General features: G+C 44.5%; 1 protein-coding gene across 1 annotated transcript in view; it reads left to right on the top strand.

Annotated features, from left to right (window-relative positions):
* The window catches only part of AMBP (alpha-1-microglobulin/bikunin precursor), a 161,564-nt gene that overhangs the window by 13,821 nt on the left and 126,487 nt on the right, over nt 1-21,256 (top strand). The window contains exon 2 of the mRNA XM_030206909.1: nt 21,095-21,237. Coding sequence (XP_030062769.1) covers nt 21,095-21,237 — 143 coding nt within the window. The remainder of the gene's footprint in view (nt 1-21,094; nt 21,238-21,256) is intronic.

Here is a 21,256-nt window from a genome sequence, read left to right as displayed (position 1 = left end):
GGTAATCGGGTAGTAATTGGCATTTTACGCATGTAGACTATTACTGCCTGGTTACCACTTGAGATCTTACCGCTAGGTCAATGGCTGGCGGTAAGGTCTCAGACCAGTGGTGTGCTGGAGCCGGCTCTGTCCGGCTCGCAAGAGCCGCTTGTTAAATTTTGACAGCTCTTGCGAGCTGGTTGTTGTTGGGGGCAAGCCGGCTCCATTAGGGGAGGTAAGCATGGCAGGAGGGCGCCATCACAGGCCATGCTTACCTCCCCTGCCGCTCCGAAACATGCCCAACAATGTCCTTCGCCCCCACCCTCCCCTCCTGCTCCCATCCGTCTTGTTTAATTACCTCCGTCGAAGCATGCGCTATTTAAAGCCCTGCTGCGTGCTGCCCGTCTCTAGGCTTCCCCTGCTTGCTTCGGATGATGTTCGTGCCCTTAGTCCCGCCTTCTGATGTCATTCTGACGTCATTTCCTTTTTCCGTGAAGGCGGGACTAAGGGCGCGAACATCACTGAAGCAAGCAGGGGAAGCCTGGAGAGACGGCCAGCACACAGCAGGACTTTAAATAGCGCACGCGTCGACGGAGGTAATTAAAAAAGACAGATGGGAGCAGGAGGGGAGGGTGGGGGCGAAGGACATCATTCGTTGGACATGTTTGGGAGCGGGAGGGAAGGGCAGGGGAGGGAGGAGAATCACTGGGTATGGATGGGGAGAGGGGCAGGGGAGAGATTTGCTGGGCATGGATGGGGAGAGGGGGGCAGGGGAGAGACTTGCTGGGCATGGATGGGGAGAGGGGGGCAGGGGAGAGACTTGCTGGGCATGGATGGGGAGAGGGGGGCAGGGGAGAGATTTGCTGGGCATGGATGGGGAGAGGGGGCAGGGGAGAGACTTCCTGGGCATGGATGGGGAGAGGGGGGGCAGGGGAGAGACTTGCTGGGCATGGATGGGTAGAGGGGGAAGGGGAGAGAGGAGAGTTTCAGGACAAGGATGGAGGGGAGAGCAAGAGAAATTCTGGACATGGATGGCGGGCAGGAAAGGGAGAGAGAAGAAATGCTGGGAAGACAGAGGAAGGAGATTAGATGAGGGAAAAGGAATTGAGGAGAGAAACTGCACATGGATGGAGAAAATAGGAAGAAGCTAGATCCACTGGACAGTCAAGTCTGCGGAGGACCAGAAATGAAGAAGAAAGGAGGAAAGAAAAGAAATAAATGGAAAGGAAGCCCTGGAAACGGAGTCAAGGGAACAGATAGAGAGCAGCAGAATCAGATACTGGACCAGCATGATCAGAGAAACAAAGTCACCAGACAACAAAGGTAGAAAAAAATAATTTTATTTTCATTATAGTGTTTGGAATATGTCCACTTTGAGAATCAGGTGCTGAATGTTAAAAGTTTATATTTATTTACTTATTTATGGCATTTTATCCCATATTAAACATGAATTAGATTGGAACCTGGGATCATTTAATTTTTTTTTCCTGGAGAGAGTAATGCATTGCCTCCCCCCCCCCCACCTCCCCCCCCCCCCCCCCCCCCCCCGGCTATAGCCAGCTCTGCAATTTTTGGGGGGCGCCGAGGTGGACCGGGGAGAGAGCCTGTTGTTAAAAATTTACCAGCACACCACTGTCTCAGACTCAAAATGGACATGCGGCAATTTTCATTTTGCTGCATGTTCATTTATGGCAAAAATTTTAAAATGGCATTTTTTACAGGTGCACTGAAAAATGATTCTGCGTGCGCCCAAAACATGCATCTACACTACCGCAGGCCATTTTTCAGCACGCCTTTGTAAAAGTGCCCCTTAGCGTTACCTCATAGGAAAGTTGTCCCACCTAATTCCAATATATATTATTTGAGATGCAGTGACCAAAATGCGCACAATATTCGAGGTGTGGTCATACAATGGAGCAATACAAAAGATTTATAATTTCTCAGTTTTGTTCTCCATTCCCTTCTTAATAATTCCTAGCATTCTATTTGCTTTCTTAGCCGCTGCCGCACAATGAAAAAAAGGTTTCAACATATCATTAAAGACAGTACTTAAATCCTTTTCCTGGGTGGTAACTCCTAATGTAGAACCTTGCACTACATAGCTACAGTTTGGGTTCCTCTTCCCTCTATTCCCATTGTGGGTTATTTTATTTGAAATTTACAGGTACCTACATTGGGATATTGTATGGCAAGGATAATTTACAAATATTTGATGCATTTATGCTATTTATAAGTTGATGCAAGCACTCCATAGTAGTGAAAAATAAATCATTCAATAAAGTAACACTGTAGTGCTTGTGTGCATATTGCTCTTATGATAGTGTCAGTGGCTTCTGTGGACTGATATGGAAGCTGCAGCCATTGCCCAGCCATGTCCTAGCTCTGAGGCAATGGGGGTAATTCTATAAAGTACATGCTAATAATTATCCATGCAAATGTTTAGAATAATGGCATATATGTGCATATATTTGCACTAGAGGTGGGAATTTAATGCATTGTTAACGCGATTAATGCTTTAACATTTTTTAATGCATTCAATATTTTTAACACCCCCTCCCAGAATCCCTCAACTTGCTTGTTAGAGATTGCCAGACGATGGCAGTGATTCACAATCGTTGTCCACTGCCTGCTTTACGGTCTCCTTTCTACCACATCCTGCCACTAAGGAAACAGGAAGTTACGTCAGATGTGGCAGGATGCAGTAGAGATGAGAGTCCAGGGCCAGCAGCATACAAAAAATGTGAATTGCTGCCACTACCTGGTGATTTCTAGCAGGCAAGTTGAAGTAGACTGGGGGGAGAAGTTTGAGAGCAAGCAAGGGAGAGAGAGGGGGAAGATGCCAGATGTCAGACGCGGGAGGAGGGATGGAAAGAAAGGTTGCAATCAGGAGACATGTGGGACTCGAGGGCAGAGGAGAGGGAGGGAGTGATGTGGACAATAGGAGGCTGGAAGGGAGAAAGGATGAGATGTTTGAATTGGGGGAGGGAAGGAGGAAGAGATGCTGGAAAACAGGACACAGAAAAGAAGAGAGAGAGAGAGAAAGTTCTTGGAATTGGGGAGTGGAAGGGAGGGAGTGACAGATATAAGACCATAAGAATAGCCATACTGGGTCAGACCAATGGACCATCTAGCCCAGTATCCTATTTCCAACTGTGGCCAATCCAGATCACAAGTACCTGGCAGAAACCTAATTAGTAGCAACATTCCATGCTACCAATCCCAAGGCAAGCAGAGGCTTCCCCATGTCTGTCTCAATAGTGGACTATGGACTTTTCCTCCAGGAATCAATTCACTTTTACCCATTCTATACCACTCAGGATTTTGTAGACCTCAATCATATCTCCCTTTAGCCATCTCTTTTTCAAGCTGAAGAGCCCTAACCCTCTTTAGCCTTTCTTCATATGAGACGAGTTACATCATCTTTAACATTTTGGTCACTCTTCATAGGCAGTCAGTGAGTCAGGTGTTTGAGGAGGCTAAAGTGGAGCGGAGCGAGATAGAGCATGATGGGCCAAGTTAAAATTCTTGGGGTGGCGACATATGCAGCCCTATGTTAGCAGTAAAGGGACATTGGGAACACTCTTGATCACAGCTATTCCCCCCCACCACCACCACCACCACCACTACCACCACACACACACACACACACACACACAAACTAGCTCTGTTACTGTTGGTATTATACACACTGAACACACTCCAGGGATGTGTCAAAAAAAATCTAAATAATACAACATATTAAGCAAAACAATATTTGCAGCATTTTGGAAATATATGCAGGTACTTTATTTTTATTTTATTTTTGTTACATTTGTACCCCGCGCTTTCCCACTCATGGCAGGCTCAATGCGGCTTACATATACAGGTACTTATTTGTACCTGGAGCAATGGAGGGTTAAGTGACTTGCCCAGAGTCACAAGGAGCTGCTCCCCAGTCCAGCATCTTCCATTTGGCCGTGTGGCCATCGGCCATTTGCCAAATGACCACCAGGTTTCAGATCTGCTGCCCTTTAGTTTATTGGTGAATTACTAAACACGTTTGGATTATATATGATCTATTATCCATATATAATGGTTAGAGCAGTAGGCTGAGAACCAGGGTTCAAATCCAAATACTGCTCCTTGAGATATTGGACAAGTCACTTAACCCTCCATTGTCTCAGGTACAAACCAGTTGTAAGTCTTCCAGGAAAATACTTAGAGTACCTGAATATAACTCACATTGATATGAGCTAAATCCAAATCCAAAATCTAGTACTGAGCATATTGTGAAGTAATATAAAACCTTAAAGTCACATAGGACATATAAAGCAAATCTACCGTACCATCATAGCATTTACTTCCAAGTCACACAACAAAGGCCTACCAAGGAAAACATAACACTGTAAACCAGGGGTTTCCAACACCTTTTCAGTTTGTGGCCACATGGGTCTCCGCGGCACCCCCCCGGTCACATGGGTCTCCACACCCCCCTCCCACATGGGTCTCCCCTTCCCTGCAGCCCCCTCCTCTCACACCAGCAAATCACTACCTTCCTTTCTGCAGCCCCCTCCCCTCACACCAGCACTTCTCTGCCTCCCTGCAGCTCCCTCCTCTGACACCAGCACATCATTACCTTCCTTCCTGTAGCCCCCTCCTCTCACACCAGCACACTGCTACCTTTCTTCCTGCAGGTCAAGGATCGCTGCTGCTTCCTTCTCCTTCCCCCCACTGCTACTGCAATGCTTGCAGCTTACAATTTTGGACCATCTGTGATTCACACAGGCACTCCAGGACTTTCCCAGTCTGCTGCGTCCGGCCCTCTCTGATGCAACTTCCTGTTGCGAGGGCCAGACATGGCAAAGGGAAGTCCCCGCAGTGCCTATGTGAATCGCGAATGGGCCAAAAATGTTAGCTTCAAGCATGGCTGTGAGGGAAGAAGCAGGAAGTGGCAGATGCCGGACCTGCAGGAGGAGAATGTAGGGAGCGATGCGCCATGGCACCTCTGAGAGTTTGCTCTGGCGCACCATGGTGCCGCAACGCATAGTTTGGGAACTGCTGCTGTAAACATATCAGTGGACACAAGAACATTAATATACCTACTAAACAAACTGGATTACTACAGATTGATTCTACATAGACATTCAATGCTACCAGAATAACTGGCCTCTTTCACACAAATAGATCCTCAACAAGTAGGGGATAAGTACCCACAAACTAGAGATAGAAATATGTAGACAAAAGTTAAACTAAAACCCCAAGAAGTTAGACTCTACATATTTACACTAGAGAACTAGAAACAGTAATGCATTTCCTTCTCTACTGTACAAAATATAAAGACAGAGAATGAAAAATGAACACATTCCACTCATGAAATTAAAAATGAAGACATAAAAATAAAACTAAAAGAGAAAATAAGGTGATATTTTTGTGCTGTCCTAGGCAAAGTATAATGTAGCTTGAACAACCTGTTAAATCATCCCCACGTAGAAGTTTTACCAGTAGAGTCTCAATTCTTAATCTAACTCTTCTTTATTGTCAGTAATCATAGCAAACAAAATCAACTTACAGTTCAGTTGCTTGGAACTGTTGCCTTCTGCACATAGAGTCCATATCTAGCCACCTCAGAGGTAAGAAGATGGCCAGAACCTCAGCCCAGCTGAGAGGAAAAGCTGTAAAACTTAAAGGAAAATAAGATAAGTAACTCAGGGAAAATAAATAGGAAATGACTTGGGAAGATGGCAAAAAATTTTGATGGAATCGCAGGGATCAGCCCCTAGAACAGCTGCTGATCACAAAGGCATGTTAAGAAGACTGGGACTCACTAACACAGCCTCTAGGGCAGAGAGGGAGGGCTGGCCCTGGCCGTCAACTAAGAGCCAATAGGGAAAGCTCACAAGGAGTCAATCACAAGATACTGCAAACTATAGGGATAGCAGCTCTAATACACAGTGCTATCTAAACACAAACAATGCAATTGAATACAAATAATACTCTTACTAAATATATATAACAATGCACCTTGCCACCATGACTATGGGGACAGAACACCTTTTTATTGGACTAATTTAATACATTTTTAAAAATTAGCTTTCAGAGGCCAAAACCTCCTTTCTCAGCTCAGGATAGTTTGCTTCCCTAAGGAATATAGATTTTGAACTCTGAAAGCTAGTCAAAAAATAAATTTAGTCTATTAAAAAGATATCACTTTATTTTCTCTTTCTTGTTTTATTTGTATTTATTAATTTTAATATGGACTAACATTCTGCATTACTTCACCCTACATTTAAAAATAAAATTATGTTTCCTACCTTTGTTGTCTGGTCATTTAAGTTTTCTAATTGTAGGTCGCAGTCTTTGGTTTCTGTTTTCCTATCTTCTCTAAACTCTTTCCAGGGTCTCCTATTTATTTGTCATTTTTCTCTCTCTTTATATTTTCTTCATCTCTTCCACTATATCCATCTCTGACAATGATATTTTCCATTTAGCTTTCTTCTGTTTAACTGCCTCTCTATCCACTCAGATTTCATTCACTTTTAGTATTCACTCTTCAATCCCCCCCTTTTTATTTTTTAACCTGCTTCTTTCCATCTCTTTCTCTCACTCAGTCACTCCTCTTTTGCTTCTCAAACATGAAATTGCTGATTTGTTGTTAGTGATCTGTAGCCTATCATTAAAATTATCCGTAGTACCTGAAAATCAGAATCAGAGGGTGGCCAATATAATGCTGATATTTTAAAAAAGGTTCAGGTGGTGATCCTAGAAATTACAGACTGGTAAGCCTGACTTCAGTGCTGGGGAAAACAATAGAACACATAGAAAAACATGGTTTAATGGGACAGAGTCAACATGGGTTCAGCCAAGGGAAGTCTTCCCTCACTAATCTGCTTTATTTCTTTGAAGGAGTAAATACATAGTAGATGATGACAGCAGAGAAAGACCTGTACGGTCCATCCAGTCTGCCCAATAAGATAAACTCATATGCGCTACTTTATGTGACTTTGATTTGTATCTGCCATTTTCAGGGCACAAACCGTAGAAGTCTGCCCAGCACTAGCCCCGCCTCCCAACCACTAGCTCTGCCTCCCCCCACCGGCTCTGCCACCCAATCTCGGCTAAGCTTCTGAGGATCCATTCCTTCTAAACAGGATTCCTTTATGTTTATCCCATGCATTTTTGAATTCCGTTATGCATCAAGGAAAGGGAATGCAAATGAGCTACTCGTTGTAGCTCACTTTCATTCTCTATTCCTTCTTAAAACAGTCAGAGAATCGGCCGGTCAAGCATGCGCAGAGCAGCAAAGCGTTATGCTGGCTGCTCTGCGCATGCCAAATACGCCTTTATAATACGTTTTTATTATTGCAGGGGGAGGATGCACAAAATGTGTTTTTTTTTAAGCGAAGCTTTATTTAAAAAAATCACAGACTCCGATGCTGCTTCTGCTAATGTGTTGACTGAATTTCACTCATAGCAAGCAAGTGCAGTTTGGAAGTTGTTAGTCTTGAAAAGGTTCATGAATGGCAGAATAACAAATGTTCAAATAAATAAATAAAAACAGGGAGAAAATAATAAATAACTCCAATTTTAACAAAACTATTACTGGGATTTGAACCTGCTATGTCTGGATTACAAGACCAGTGCTCTAACAACTTGCCACAGCTCTGGTTGCATGGATAGCACTCCCTTATTTCCAGGTCTCTCAGCTGAGTGAAGCAGGGACAAAAAGGACGTTTTTATTATTGCGGGGGAGGACACACAAAATGGACGGGTTTTTTTAAGCAATGCTGCAAGCTCTTTTTTGGACATCATTCAACCCCGGAATAATAAAAATGTCCTTTTTGCCCGTGCTTCACTCAGCTGAGAAGTCTCTGAGCCAATCACAGCATGTTTAGCTCAGCTAAATGCGCTGGGATTGGCTCAGAGACTTCCAGGTTTTTTTTAACATTTTATTAATTTTTTCCAATCCCGCCTAGCCCCAACGAAAGGTACAGACCTCTCGTTAGATTTTCCAGCGTTTTCCAGCGTTAAGGCAATCGGAAAAGGTTAGTGCATCTCATTACAATAGGGTTTCTATACTATTTGCTCATCTGCATTCCGTTTTGGTTAGCTGCTACCGTCGTCAGAAAAAAGTGTTTAGTGCATGCCAGAGTTTACTGCTTGCTCGTTAATGGCTCGTTATTGACTCGTAAAGTTTAGTGCATCTGGCCCTCTTAGATTTTACTTTTGACAGGGTTCCCCACAGGAGGCTCTTGAATAAACTAGACAGGCTGAAGATAGGAACTGAAGTGGTGAACTGAACTGGTTGACGGACAGACGCCAGAGGGTGGTGGTAAATGGAATTCGATCGGATGAGGGAAAGGTGAGTAGTGGAGTGCCTCAGGGATCAGTGCTAGGGCCGATTCTGTTCAATATATTTGTGAGTGACATTGCCGAAGGGTTAGAAGGTAAAGTTTGCCTTTTTACGGACGATACTAAGATTTGTAACAGAGTGGACACCCGGGAGGGAGTGGAAAACATGAAAAAGGATCTGCAGAAGCTAGAAGAATGGTCTAATGTTTGGCAATTAAAATTCAATGCGAAGAAATGCAAAGTGATGCACTTAGGGAGTAGAAATCCACAGGAGACGAATGTGTTAGGTGGTGAGAGTCTGATATGTACAGACGGGGAGAGGGGTCTTGGGGTGATAGTATCTGAGGATTTGAAGGCGACGAAACAGTGTGACAAGGTGGTGGCCGTAGCTTGAATGCTGCTAGGCTGTATAGAGAGAGGTGTGACCAGCAGAAGAAAGGGGGTGTTGATGCCCCTGTATAAGTCGTTGGTGAGGCCCCACCTGGAGTATTGTATTCAGTTTTGGAGGCTGTATCTTGCTAAGGATGTAAAAAGAATTGAAGCGGTGCAAAGAAAAGCTACAAAAAAGATATGGGATTTGCGTTACAAGATGTATGAGGAGAAACTTGCTGACCTGAACATGTATACCCTGGAGGAAAGGAGAAACAGGGGTGATATGATACAGACATTCAAATATTTGAAAGGTATTAATCCGCAAACCACCCTTTTCCGGAGATGGGAAGGCGGTAGAACGAGAGGACATGAAATGAGATAAAAGGGGGGCAGACTCAAGAAAAATGTCAGGAAGTATTTTTTCACGGAGAGAGTAGTGGATGCTTGGAATGCCCTCCCGTGGCAGATGGTGGAAATGAAAATGGTAACGGAATTCAAACATGCGTGGGATAAGCATAAAGGAATCCTGTTTAGAAGGAATGGATCCTCAGGAGCTTAGTCGAGATCAGGTGGCAGAGTCGGTGGTGGGAGGCGGGGCTGGTGGTTGGGAGGCAGGGATAGTGCTGGGCAGACTTATACGGTCTGTGCCAAAGCCGATGGCGGGAGGCGGGGCTGGTGGTTGGGAGGCGGGGATAGTGCTGGGCAGACTTATACAGTCTGTGCCAGAGCCGGTGGTGGGAGGCAAGGATAGTGCTGGGCAGACTTATACGGTCTGTGCCAGAGCCGGTGGCGGGAGGCGGGGCTGGTGGTTGGGAGGCGGGGATAGTGCTGGGCAGACTTATATGGTCTGTGTCCTGAAGAGCAAAGGTACAAATCAAAGTAGGGTATACACAAAAAGTAGCACATATGAGTTATCTTGTTGGGCAGACTGGATGGACCGTGCAGGTCTTTTTCTGCCGTCATCTACTACTACTATGTGCTCCTGGGTGACTTTGAGCTCCCCTCTCCCCCATTTGGGGTTTTAAAGCTGCTCGGTCTCCGTTTTAAATGTAAGTCCCAGCAGCATGGCTCCATCCCGGTTACAGTGGAGTCCATCCTTTTGGAATAGTCCCTTCCTTTCCCAGAATGTTGCCTATTTCCTAACAAATCATAACCCTTTGTCCTTGCATCATCATCTCAAGTGTGCATGTGGAGTGGGAATATTTCTGAAAATGCTACCTTGGAAGATCTGGAGTTCAGCTTTCTAACTAAGAGCCTAAATTTGGCTTCCAGAACCTCCCTCCCACATTTTCCGACATCAGCTGGATCCTCCCCTATCTAGGTGACACATGAGGTCTGCGACCTTCACACCAGTTATCTACATGCCTAATGATCAAATCACCAACTACAACAGCTGTCCTAACCCTTTCCTCATGGGTAGAAGCTCCTGGAGACACATCCTGAGTATATTACGTCCTCTGGTGGGCAGGTCCTGGCCAGGGCCGGTCCTAGGGTTTCTAGCGCCCTCCTGCAGTCTATTAGTTGGCGCCCCTACCCATCCAGAGGCGGGATCACTGTGGCTCCGCCCCCACAGTAGACACACCCCTTTTACCAGCCATGGTATCATTGAAAATATTACACCAGTATAGAAGAAAAAGCCTTGAAGTCACACATGTAGAACAGAGAAAGCCCCTCTTCAAATTCTTCAAAAATTAACCTGAAATCCTAAGAAGTTAGACTCTGCATGCAGCACAATAGCCTTCCCATCGAGCACAGCTTAGGATCTAGCTAGGACAGACTTAATCAGCATAAACTAACATATTCTACAATCTGAGTTGGACAGACTAACAGGAGTTACTGAAGTGGGAATGAGAGATAGGTCGGTGATGGTTAGGAATTGAAAGCAGGCATCTAGCCCTCCTGTCCTGTGAGTTGCTGTGTTGGGGGTGGGGGTGGAAAAGGGTAGGTCAGGTGCAGCACTAAACAGCAGTCTGACAAAACAAGGGTCCAGGCTCTGCTGTGCTGTCTCTGTCTGAGCCCTCTCTGGGCAGAGGTTAGCTGAGCTCCCACAAGTTATTTCAGAGCCAGATTCAGTTGGAGCAGTGACGTCCTCTGACAAACACAAGGAGGATATTTCTCTGCTTGGGAGGGGGGAGGGGACGAGACAGAGAGCTGAAAGCTTTGGAGCCAGACTGAGATGAGCAGCAGAGATTAGCTACTGAAAAACAAAAGCCTCAGCAGAGCTTGATTGCTTGCAAATTGGCGCCCTTGAAGGCAGGCGCCCCCTGCAGTGCTTACCCTGCTTACCGGGTTAGACCGGCCCTTGTCCTGGCTTTAGAATTACTTCCTACTTCACCAGGGTGATGCTGTCCTTTTAGGAGACCTCCCTCCTCCAAGGCAGCACAGGGGACTTCTCTATAACATTTCTGTAGGTCTCTTCTATGTAACTCTCTGTCTCCCTCAGCTGCTCAATGTCTGCAACTCTAGCCTCAAGAGAATGGACTCATTCTCAGAGAGCTAGGAGCTCTTTCCATTGAGCACACACATATAAACTCTCACCAAGTTGGAGATAATCATACATGTGACACTCAGTGCAAAAGACTGGATAGCACCCCTCTTACTGCTGGACTACTGTCACATCTTAGTATTATTGAGTTAATTTAATTAGAACTTGTTAAGGTACTAGGGATATTAGATTAATATAAAGAGCCTTAAGTTTATATGGTATATTGTGTGATTTATTTTGTGTTTGCCTCTTTGAAAGCAATGAAATGTAATGAAAACTCCAATAATTCACTATAAATAATAGATGTGCTAGGGGTGGGGCAGGAGTTTTTTTTTGGGGGGGGGGGTATGAAGATTGAACTAGGCCCTGCTATGCCTTCTAGAGGCTATCTTTTAAAGTTGTAGGCTGTGTTAATTAAGTTTCTACCTCTGGCAGAAAGTTCAAGTTTAAAACTATGGGGAAAAGGGTTTTACACTAAGGAAAGGTTTAATAAAGTTTGCTTGTTTAAATTCAAACTGCCTTTATCAATAACCCACTTATAATCAAAAGTGAAATAACAGAGGAAGGAAGAGAATGAAACAATCCTAAGTATAAACTCTTCTTAAATTGCCAGCTTACATAACATAATCTTTACCTAAATATTGCAACAGAGTATGCCTTCATAAGAAGAAAAGCTTCAGGACCCTGCTTCCACTACTTCATGTGGAAAGACAATTGGGGTAAGTTACAGTCATCAGCATAAAAAACCTCTTATATTAAAGCATTTAAAAAACAAACTCTGCACAAGGCAACTGTCCACTGGTAACCCAAATATGTGACTCATAAAAACAAACAAAAAACCCCCAGAAAAAGCAACTTAGCTTCTGTATTCTATGGATTCCCAGTGACTACTACTACTTAACACTTCTAAAACGCTACTAGGGTTACGCAGCGCTGTACAGTTTAACAAAGAAGGACAGTCCCTGCTCAAAGGAGCTTACAATCTAAAGGACAAAATGTGCAGTCAATCAAATTGGGGCAGTCTAGATTTCCTGAATAGAGGTGTAATGGTTAGGTGCCGAAGTTTTAAAGGCCAAAGTTTTGCCATACTCTATTGCAATTCCTTGATGAAATCAAGGACAGCTTTATGGAGCAGCTGGTGCAGGAGCTGACGAGAGAAGGAAAAATTCTAGACTTGGTCCTTAGTGGAGCGCATGATCTGGTGAGGGACGTTATGGTACTGGGGCCGCTTGATAACAGTGATCATAATATGATCAGTTTTGATATCGACCTTGAAGTAACTGTACACAGAAAGTCAAATACATTAGCGTTTAACTTTAAAAAAGGAGACTATGATAAAATGAGAAGAACGGTAAAAAAAAAACTTAGGGGGGGCAACTGAGAGAGTAAAAACTGTACAACAGGCGTGGATGCTGTTCAAAAATACCATCCTGGAGGCCCAGGCCATACATACTCCGCAAATTAGAAAAGAAGGACGGAAGTCCAAAAGACAGCCGGCGTGGTTGAAAAGTGAGGTGAAGGAAGCTATTAGGGCTAAAAGAAACGCCTTCAAAAAATGGAAGGAACCATCTGAAAATAACAAGAAGCAGCATAAGGAGTGTCAAAGCAAATGCAAGGTGCAGATAAAGAAGGCCAAGAGGCAGAAAAAACATAGTAAAAAAATTTTTCGGTATATTAAAAGCAGGAAGCCGGCAAAAGAATCGGTTGGGCCGCTGGATGTCCGAGGGGTAAAAAGGGCGATCAAGATAGACAAAGACGTAGCAGAGAGACTGAATGAATTCTTTGCTTCGGTCTTCACCGAGGAAGATTTGGGTGGGATACCGGTGTCGGAAATGGTATTTCAAGCGGACGAGTCGGAGAAACTTACTGACTTCACGGTAAACCTGGAGGACGTAATGGGGCAGTTCAGCAAACTGAAGAGTAGCAAATCTCCTGGACCGGATGGTATTCATCCTAGAGTACTGATAGAACTGAAAAATGAGCTTGCGGAGCTACTGCTAGTGATATGCAACTTATCCTTAAAATCGAGCGTGGTACCGGAAGATTGGAGGGTGGCCAATATAACGCCGATTTTTTAAAAAGGCTCCAGGGGAGATCCGGGAAATTATAGACCAGTGAGTCTGACGTCGGTGCCAGGGAAAATGGTAGAGGCTATTATTAAAAACAAAATTACAGAGCACATCCGAGGACATGGATTACTGAGACCGAGTCAGCACGGCTTTTGTGTGGGGAAATCTTGCCTGACCAATTTACTTCAATTCTTTGAAGGAGTAAACAAACATGTGGACAAAGGGGAACCGGTTGATATTGTGTATCTGGATTTTCAAAAGGTGTTTGACACAGTGGCGTAGCCAGACTGCCAGTTTTGGATGGGCCTGAGCCTAAAGTGGGTGGGCACAAACTTTTCTCTCTACCCCCCTTCCCCAGCAAAATGTAGTCACACTAATCAGATGCATTTGTAACACAGGGGTAAAGTGCTGCTTTTCAGTGCATCAGGTTTCAGAAAATAATTTATTTAATAGCCTAACACCCTTTTCAATGAGCTTTCAGAGACCAAAACCTCCTGCCTCAGGTCAGTATAATGCTGTTATGGTATCCTCTCCTGACCTAAGGAAGGAAGTATTGGTCTCTGAAACTTTATTAACACAGGTACCATATTACTTTATCCTAAATTAAAAATAAAATTATTTTCTTTACCTTTGTTGTAGGGCCATTTACTTTTTCTCATTGTGTTGCTCCCAGTCTCTAGATTCTGTTTTCCTTCGTCTTTCTCTTGCCAGGGTTTCCTGTCCATTCGTCACCTATGGCTTTTCATCTTTTCCTCACCCTTGATCTCCACATGCCCCTTCCTCTTATTCTCCAGTCTTTCCCTACTCTGTTCTCTCCCTCTTTCCATCCAGCAGCTCCCCTCTATCTCTCCCCATCCTTCCAGTGTCTCCCCTCTTTCTTTTGCATCCAGCGTCTCCTTTTTCTCCCTACCCTTCCACCCAGTGTCTTCCCTCTTTCTCTCCTTATCCTTCCACTCATCTACCCTCTCTCCTGATCCTTCCATCTAGTGTCTCTATCTCCCCTCGCCTTCTATCCAGTGTCTATCTCTCTACCCTTTTCTGTTCAGTCTCCTCCCTCTCTCCACATCCTTCTAGTTTCTCCGCTTTTTCTCTGCATCCTTTCATCCATCTCCCCTCTTTCTCTCCCTATTCTCCCATGTCCAGCAGCTCTCTCCCCTCTAGTCCCTTCTTCCCTTGTCCAGCAGCTCTCCAGCCCCTTTCTCCTCTCCCTCCCATGTCCAGTAGCTCTCTCCCTTCCAGCCAGTCCCTTCTTCCTCTCCCTCCCATGTCACAGCAGCTTTCTCCCTTCCCTCCAGTCCCTTCTTCCTCTCCCTCCCATGTCCCAGTAGCTCTATCCCTTCCCTCCAGTCCCTTCTTCCTCTCCCTCCCATGTCCAGTAGCTCTCTCCCTTCCAACCAGCACCTACCCCTTCCCACTCTCCATTCAGCAACTGTCTCTTCCAAATCTTCCTCCTCCCCTTCTTTCTGACTCTTTCTTTCAGGATCCCATCCAGCCCCACTCTTCCTCCTTCCAACCAGCACATTTCCCTTCCCTTTCTCACTCTGACCCTCCCATCCAGCTCCTGTCCCCTCTGCCATCTTCCCCTTTCCTTCCAGCATCTGACCTCTTTCCCTTCCCCTCCCTCTGACACCCCACTGCTGCTAATGCTCCATCTTAAGCGCCTCGCGTCTGCTGCTCTGTCTGCCCTGCTCTGCCTGCAGCTGTAAGCGATTTGCTCGTCGGCCCTTCCTTCACTGTGTCCCCCCCTCGCGGAAATAGGAAGTTACATCAGAGGGCGGGACACGGTGAAGGAAGGGCCGATGAGCAAATCGCTTTACAGCTGCAGCAGCGCAGAGCAAGGTAGAGAGAGCAGCTAACGCGAGGCGCTTCACCGTCCGATTCTTCTTTTAAGGTTGGGTTCCGGGTGGTCTGCTCCTCGACGGAGCTGCGACGCCGGCGGGACGGATCGCCCCGCCTTGGTACGACGATGTTGGGGCGGGCCTGGAGGGAAAGTGGGTGGGCCTGGGCCCGTCCAGGCCCACCCGTGGCTACGCCCCTGGTTTGACAAGGTACCTCATGAAAGGCTACAGAGGAAATTGGAGGGTCATGGGATAGGAGGAAATGTCCTATTGTGGATTAAAAACTGGTTGAAGGATAAGAAACAGAGAGTGGGGTTAAATGGGCAGTATTCACAATGGAGAAGGGTAGTTAGTGGGGTTCCTCAGGGGTCTGTGCTAGGACCGCTGCTTTTTAATATATTTATAAATGATTTAGAGATGGGAGTAACTAGCGAGGTAATTAAATTTGCTGATGACACAAAGTTATTCAAAGTTGTTAAATCGCGACAGGATTGTGAAAAATTACAAGAGGACCTTACGAGACTGGGAGACTGGGCGGCTAAATGGCAGATGACGTTTAATGTAAGCAAGTGCAAGGTGATGCATGTGGGAAAAAAGAACCCGAATTATAGCTACGTCATGCAAGGTTCCACGTTAGGAGTTACGGACCAAGAAAGGGATCTGGGTGTCGTCGTCGATAATACACTGAAACCTTCTGCTCAGTGTGCTGCTGCGGCTAGGAAAGCAAATAGAATGTTGGGTATTATTAGGAAAGGTTTGGAAAACAGGTGTGAGGATGTTATAATGCCGTTGTATTGCTCCATGGTGCGACCACACCTTGAGTATTGCGTTCAATTCTGGTCGCCGCATCTCAAGAAAGATATAGTAGAATTGGAAAAGGTGCAGCGAAGGGCGACTAAAATGATAGCGGGGATGGGACGACTTCCCTATGAAGAAAGATTAAGGAGGCTAGGGCTATTCAGCTTGGCGAAGAGATGGCTGAGGGGAGACATGATAGAGGTATATAAAATAATGAGTGGAGTGGAACAGGTGGATGTGAAGCGTCTGGTCATGCTTTCCAAAAATACTAGGACTAGGGGGCATGCGATGAAACTACAGTGTAGTAAATTTAAATCGGAGAAAAGTTTTTTTCACCCAACGTATAATTAAACTCTGGAATTCGTTGCCGGAGAAAGTGGTGAAGGCGGTTAGCTTAGCAGAGTTTAAAAAGGGGTTGGACGGTTTCCTAAAGGACAAGTCCATAAACCGCTATTAAATGGACTTGGGAAAAATCCACAATTCCAGGAATAACATGTATAGAATGTTTGTACGTTTGGGAAGCTTGCCAGGTGCCCTTGGCCTGGATTGGCCGCTGTCGTGGACAGAATGCTGGGCTCGATGGACCCTTGGTCTTTTCCCAGTATGGCATTACTTATGTACTTATGTAATATTTACTGCATAGTAAAGATTATGTTAAACTAGTAAAAGAGGCCCGTTTCTGAGCAAATAAAACGGGCGCTAGCAAGGTTTTCGTCGCCAACACCCCCCCTCCCTCCCTCCCTGGCCAACCCCTTCGTTGTTCTGCCATTGCTCCGCCTTCGAGGGCAGGGCCCGGAGTGAATTTGGTGGCTTCACCACCACGAACCTTCGAACCTTTTTGAAGGAAGTCAGGGCTTGGCTTCACTGACGTCAGTGTCCTCAGAACGTTGAGGGTGAGTTTTATTATAGTAGATAAGCTGGCAATTTTTGAAGAGTTTATACATAGGTTTATCAATAAACCTACAATTTCTCTTTTATCCCCAATCTTTAAATTACCAAAGCACAAAGCAAAATAACATTCACTTACTCAGAGAAATGAACTCATCTCTTCGAACTTCTCAGAAAGAAGGTTACCTGGGACTTTTTCTCTCTATAGTTTAGATTCTAAGGGGACTGCTTCAAATAGACCTTTTGAAAAGTTTACACAGTAATCAGATTACCCTTGTGATCTTTGCAGCTATTCTACCTTCCTCACAGTACCTTAACACCTAATTCAGATTAGTAGTACTTCTACCTCTCCTCCTGGCAAAGAACAGAAAATAACTTTTTCTTTTAAAACAGAAAGTTTGAGTCCTGCTCTGCTACTATCCTTTTTAAGGCTCTAGGCTGTTACTGTTACAGTTAAGTTTCTACCACTGGCAGAAAGTTTCTCTTTAAAACTATGAGAAAAAGGTTTGTACACTATCAGGTGAATTTTCGAAAGAGAAGGGCGCCCATCTTCCGACACAAATCGGGAGATGGGCGTTCTTCTCGCAAGGTTGCCCAAATCTGCATAATCGAAAGACAATTTTGGGCGCCCTCAACTGCTTTCTGTCGCGGGGATGACCAAAGTTCACGGGGGCGTGTCGGCAGTGTAGCAAAGGCGGGACTGGGGTGTGATTAGGAGATGGGTGTCCTCGGCCGATAATGGAAAAAAGAAGGGCTTCCCTGACGAGCACTTGGCCAACTTTACTTGGTCCAATTTTTTCACGACCAAGCCTCAAAAAGGTGCCCGAACTGACCAGATGACCACCGGAGGGAATCGGAGATGACCTCCCCTTACTCCCCCAGTGGTTACTAACCCCCTCCCACCTTAAAAAAAAGTTTTAAAATGCTTTTTTTCCACCCTCTACGCCAGCCTCAAATGTCATACTCAGGTCCATCGCAGCAGTATACAGATACCTGGAGCAGTTGTAGTGGGTGCAGTGTACTTCAGGCAGGCGGACCCAGGCCCATCCCCTCTACCTGTTACACTTGTGGTGGTAAATGTGAGCCCTCCAAAACCCACCAGAAACCCACTGTACCCACATCTAGATGCCCCCCCCCTTCATCCCTAAGGACTATGGTAGTGGTGTACAGTTGTGGGGAGTGGATTTTAGGGGCTCAGCACACAAGGTAAAGGAGCTATGCACCTGGGAGTAATTTTTGAAGTCCACTGCAGTGCCCCCTAGGGTGCCCGGTTGATGTCCTGGCATGTGAGGGGTACCAGTGCACTACGAATGCTGGCTCCTCCCACGACCAAATGGCTTGGATTTGGTCGTTTTTGAGATGGACGTCCTCGGTTTCCATTATCGCCAAAAACCAGGGACGACCACCTAAAAACCGACCTAAGGACAACCATCTCTAAGGTCGACCTAAATTTCATGATTTGGGCGTCCCCGACCGTATTATCGAAACGAAAGATGGACGTTCATCTTGTTTTGATAATACGGGTTGCCCCGCCCCTTTACAGGGCCATCCTGCGAGGACGCTCTCATGAAAACGTGGGCGCCCTGTTCGATTATGCCCCTCCATGGAAACTAGTTAATAATTTTGCTTCCTTTTTTTTGAAGACTAGACATTGGTAGGAAGCATGCTATGATTAATCATGTGATTAAATTTTTTATTCCCACAATTAGATTTTAATATAATTTTTAATTGTTGCCCATTCCTAATTTGCACATATCTGCAGGTTATCAATAGAAATCAAACAAAATAAAACATGGAAAAGAAAATAAGATGATACCTTTTTTATTGGACATAATACATTTCTTGATTAGCTTTCGAAGGTTGCCCTTCTTCGTCAGATCGGAAATAAGCAAATGTGGTAGCAGATAGTATATATAAGAGAAATATCAAAGCATTACTTTGACAGTCTGACAGAGTGGGAGGGTGGGGGTATGCATGGGGACATCAAAGCATTTCATTGATATTCTAATAGGATGGGTGTGGGTAGGTGAGAGGAGGGTGATAAACAGAGAAATAAACAGAGAAATACAACTTTATGGTTTATAATGGGCTAGAAAACCCAGATTCTTATTGAGTCCTGTCTGTTGGGTGTCAAAATATTCAATCATTCTGACTTCAAAGGTCTTGCGTTCCTGTATTGTTTTAAAGTTACATTTCAGGATTCTTACTGTGAAATCACTGGTGCAGTGTTCTAGTCTTGTAAAGTGTTGGCCCACAGGGGTGGGGGCCTGACTGGCACCGGCTATTTTCATGTGATGTCTGTGCAGATTGAATCTTGTCTTAAGCATCTTGCCTGTTTCTCCAATATAGCATCCTTCATTACATTTTTTACACTGAATGATATATACCACATTGGAAGATGAGCATGTGAAAGATTCCTTTATGTTGAATATTTTTCCCTTGTGAATGACTGTGGAGTCCTGTGAAATGTTTTGGCATAACTTGCAGCTGGATGTATTGCAGGGAAATGTGCCCTTCTCTTCATTTTCAGTCTGTGTTGGGAGTTTACTTCTGATTAGCTTGTGTTTTAAGTTTGGTGGCTGTCAGAAGGCCAGCACTGGTGGGGATGGGAATATCTCTTTCAGTAATTCATCTTCCTGGAGTAGGGGCTGTAGGTCTCTTATGATTTTCCTCAGTTTCTCCAGCTCTGGGTTGTATGTCACTACAAGGGGAATTCTGTCTGTGGCTTTTTTTTTTGTACTGTAGCAGATTTTCCCTGGGTGTTTTGAGGGAGGAGGCAATATTCTTGGAGATTATTTTGGGGTTGTAGCCTTTCTGTTTGAAGGATGCAGTCAGGGTTTCAAGGTGTCTGTCTCTATCCCCTGGGTCTGAGCAGATACGGTGGTATCTTGTGGCTTGGCTGTAAATAATGGATCTTTTTGTATGTGAAGGGTGGAAGCTGGAGTTGTGGAGGTAGCTGCATCTGTCTGTGGGTTTCTTGTATATAGATGTTTGTATACAGCCATCACTGATTGAGACTGTGGTGTCCAAAAAATTGACTTTTTCTGGGGAGTAGTCAATTTTGAATCTGATTGTAGGATGGTATGTATTGAAGGAATAGTAAAATTGTTTCAGAGTACCTTCCCCCTCCGTCCAAATCATAAAAATGTCATCGATGTACCGGTAGTATTTTAGAGGTTTGGTCTGGTATGTATTCAGAAATGTCTCTTCCAGCTCAGCCATAAAAAGGTTGGCATATTGGAGTGCTGTCCTGGTGCCCATCGCAGTGTCCATTATTTGTAGATAGATATCATTGTTAAAATGGAAGTAGTTGTGAGTTAAAATAAATTTGATTAATTTTGTAACAGTTTCTGGTTAGTATTGATGGTCCAGTGTGGATCTTTTTAGGAGTCTCCCACATGCAGCTATGCCATCCGTATGTGGAATGTTGCTGTATAGTGATTCTACATCCATCGTGACCAGAAGGGTGTTTGGTGGTAATTGCTTTATATTTTTCAATTTATTCAGAAAGTCTGTGGTGTCTTGTATGAAGCTGTTAGTTTTGTGTACGAGAAGTTTCTATTTGATTTCTATTGATAACCTTTAAGAGTGGACTAACACGGCTACCACACCTCTTCACATATCTGCGTAAATGCCAAAATTTCAACTAAGCTCTATTCTCTAAATATGCACATAACTTATATATATCTTGTATTTAATTGGTGGGCATACACAAAGGCGGAATGTGGAGCTTACACTTACACATGTAACTAATACATAAGTAAAAGCAATGCGCATATCTCCAGAATATAGGTTCAAGCACTTACATCAGTTCAATGGTTGGCATAACTGATTGCACCAAACTGCATACATGTGTTTATAGTTAGTTGTGCTAGTATTCTGTGAAGGGAAGTAGGCTCCTACTTTCCTTTATAGAATAGGCACCACATAGGCATCCTTCAGACACCTAAATAAAGGCAAACTGTTGTACAATAACCTCAATGCTCAGAAAGGTCTCTTATCAAGTACATTCTCCTTCCAGGCAGTGTAGCTTATAAGTCTTTCAGAGAAAAATCTCTATAACGCAATGTACAATAATACCCCTCATAGTGATTAAATAGTTCTTGCACAAGACTAGCTAATGAAGAGAGTAGCTTTTGAAAGCAGCCAAGAAAAGTATTTTATTGGGATGTTAAAAACATTTTTTTTCTCCAACATGTTGATCTTGGGGACTTGAAAATCCCTTCCTGAATGGGGTAATTGATAATACAAGAGGAGGTTCATACATGGGAAGAGGTGTGTTTTTCTATTCCAAATGCAGAGAGAGTTTGCAAAAAAGGAATTTTCTTTTATCTTAGATCTATGGGAAATGGTATGACATTGCCGTCGGTTCAACCTGCAAATGGATGAAGCAATTCAAGGATAAATTCAACATGGGAACACTGGTGCTTGGAGTAGGGGAAACGAGCGACACCATCAGCACCACCAGCACCAGACTCAAGTGAGTACTTAGCGCAAAA

Source organism: Microcaecilia unicolor, chromosome 6 (assembly GCF_901765095.1).
Source record: "Microcaecilia unicolor chromosome 6, aMicUni1.1, whole genome shotgun sequence".
NCBI classification, from domain to species: Eukaryota; Metazoa; Chordata; class Amphibia; order Gymnophiona; family Siphonopidae; genus Microcaecilia; species Microcaecilia unicolor.
This window is presented reverse-complemented; position numbering and strand designations above follow the sequence as displayed.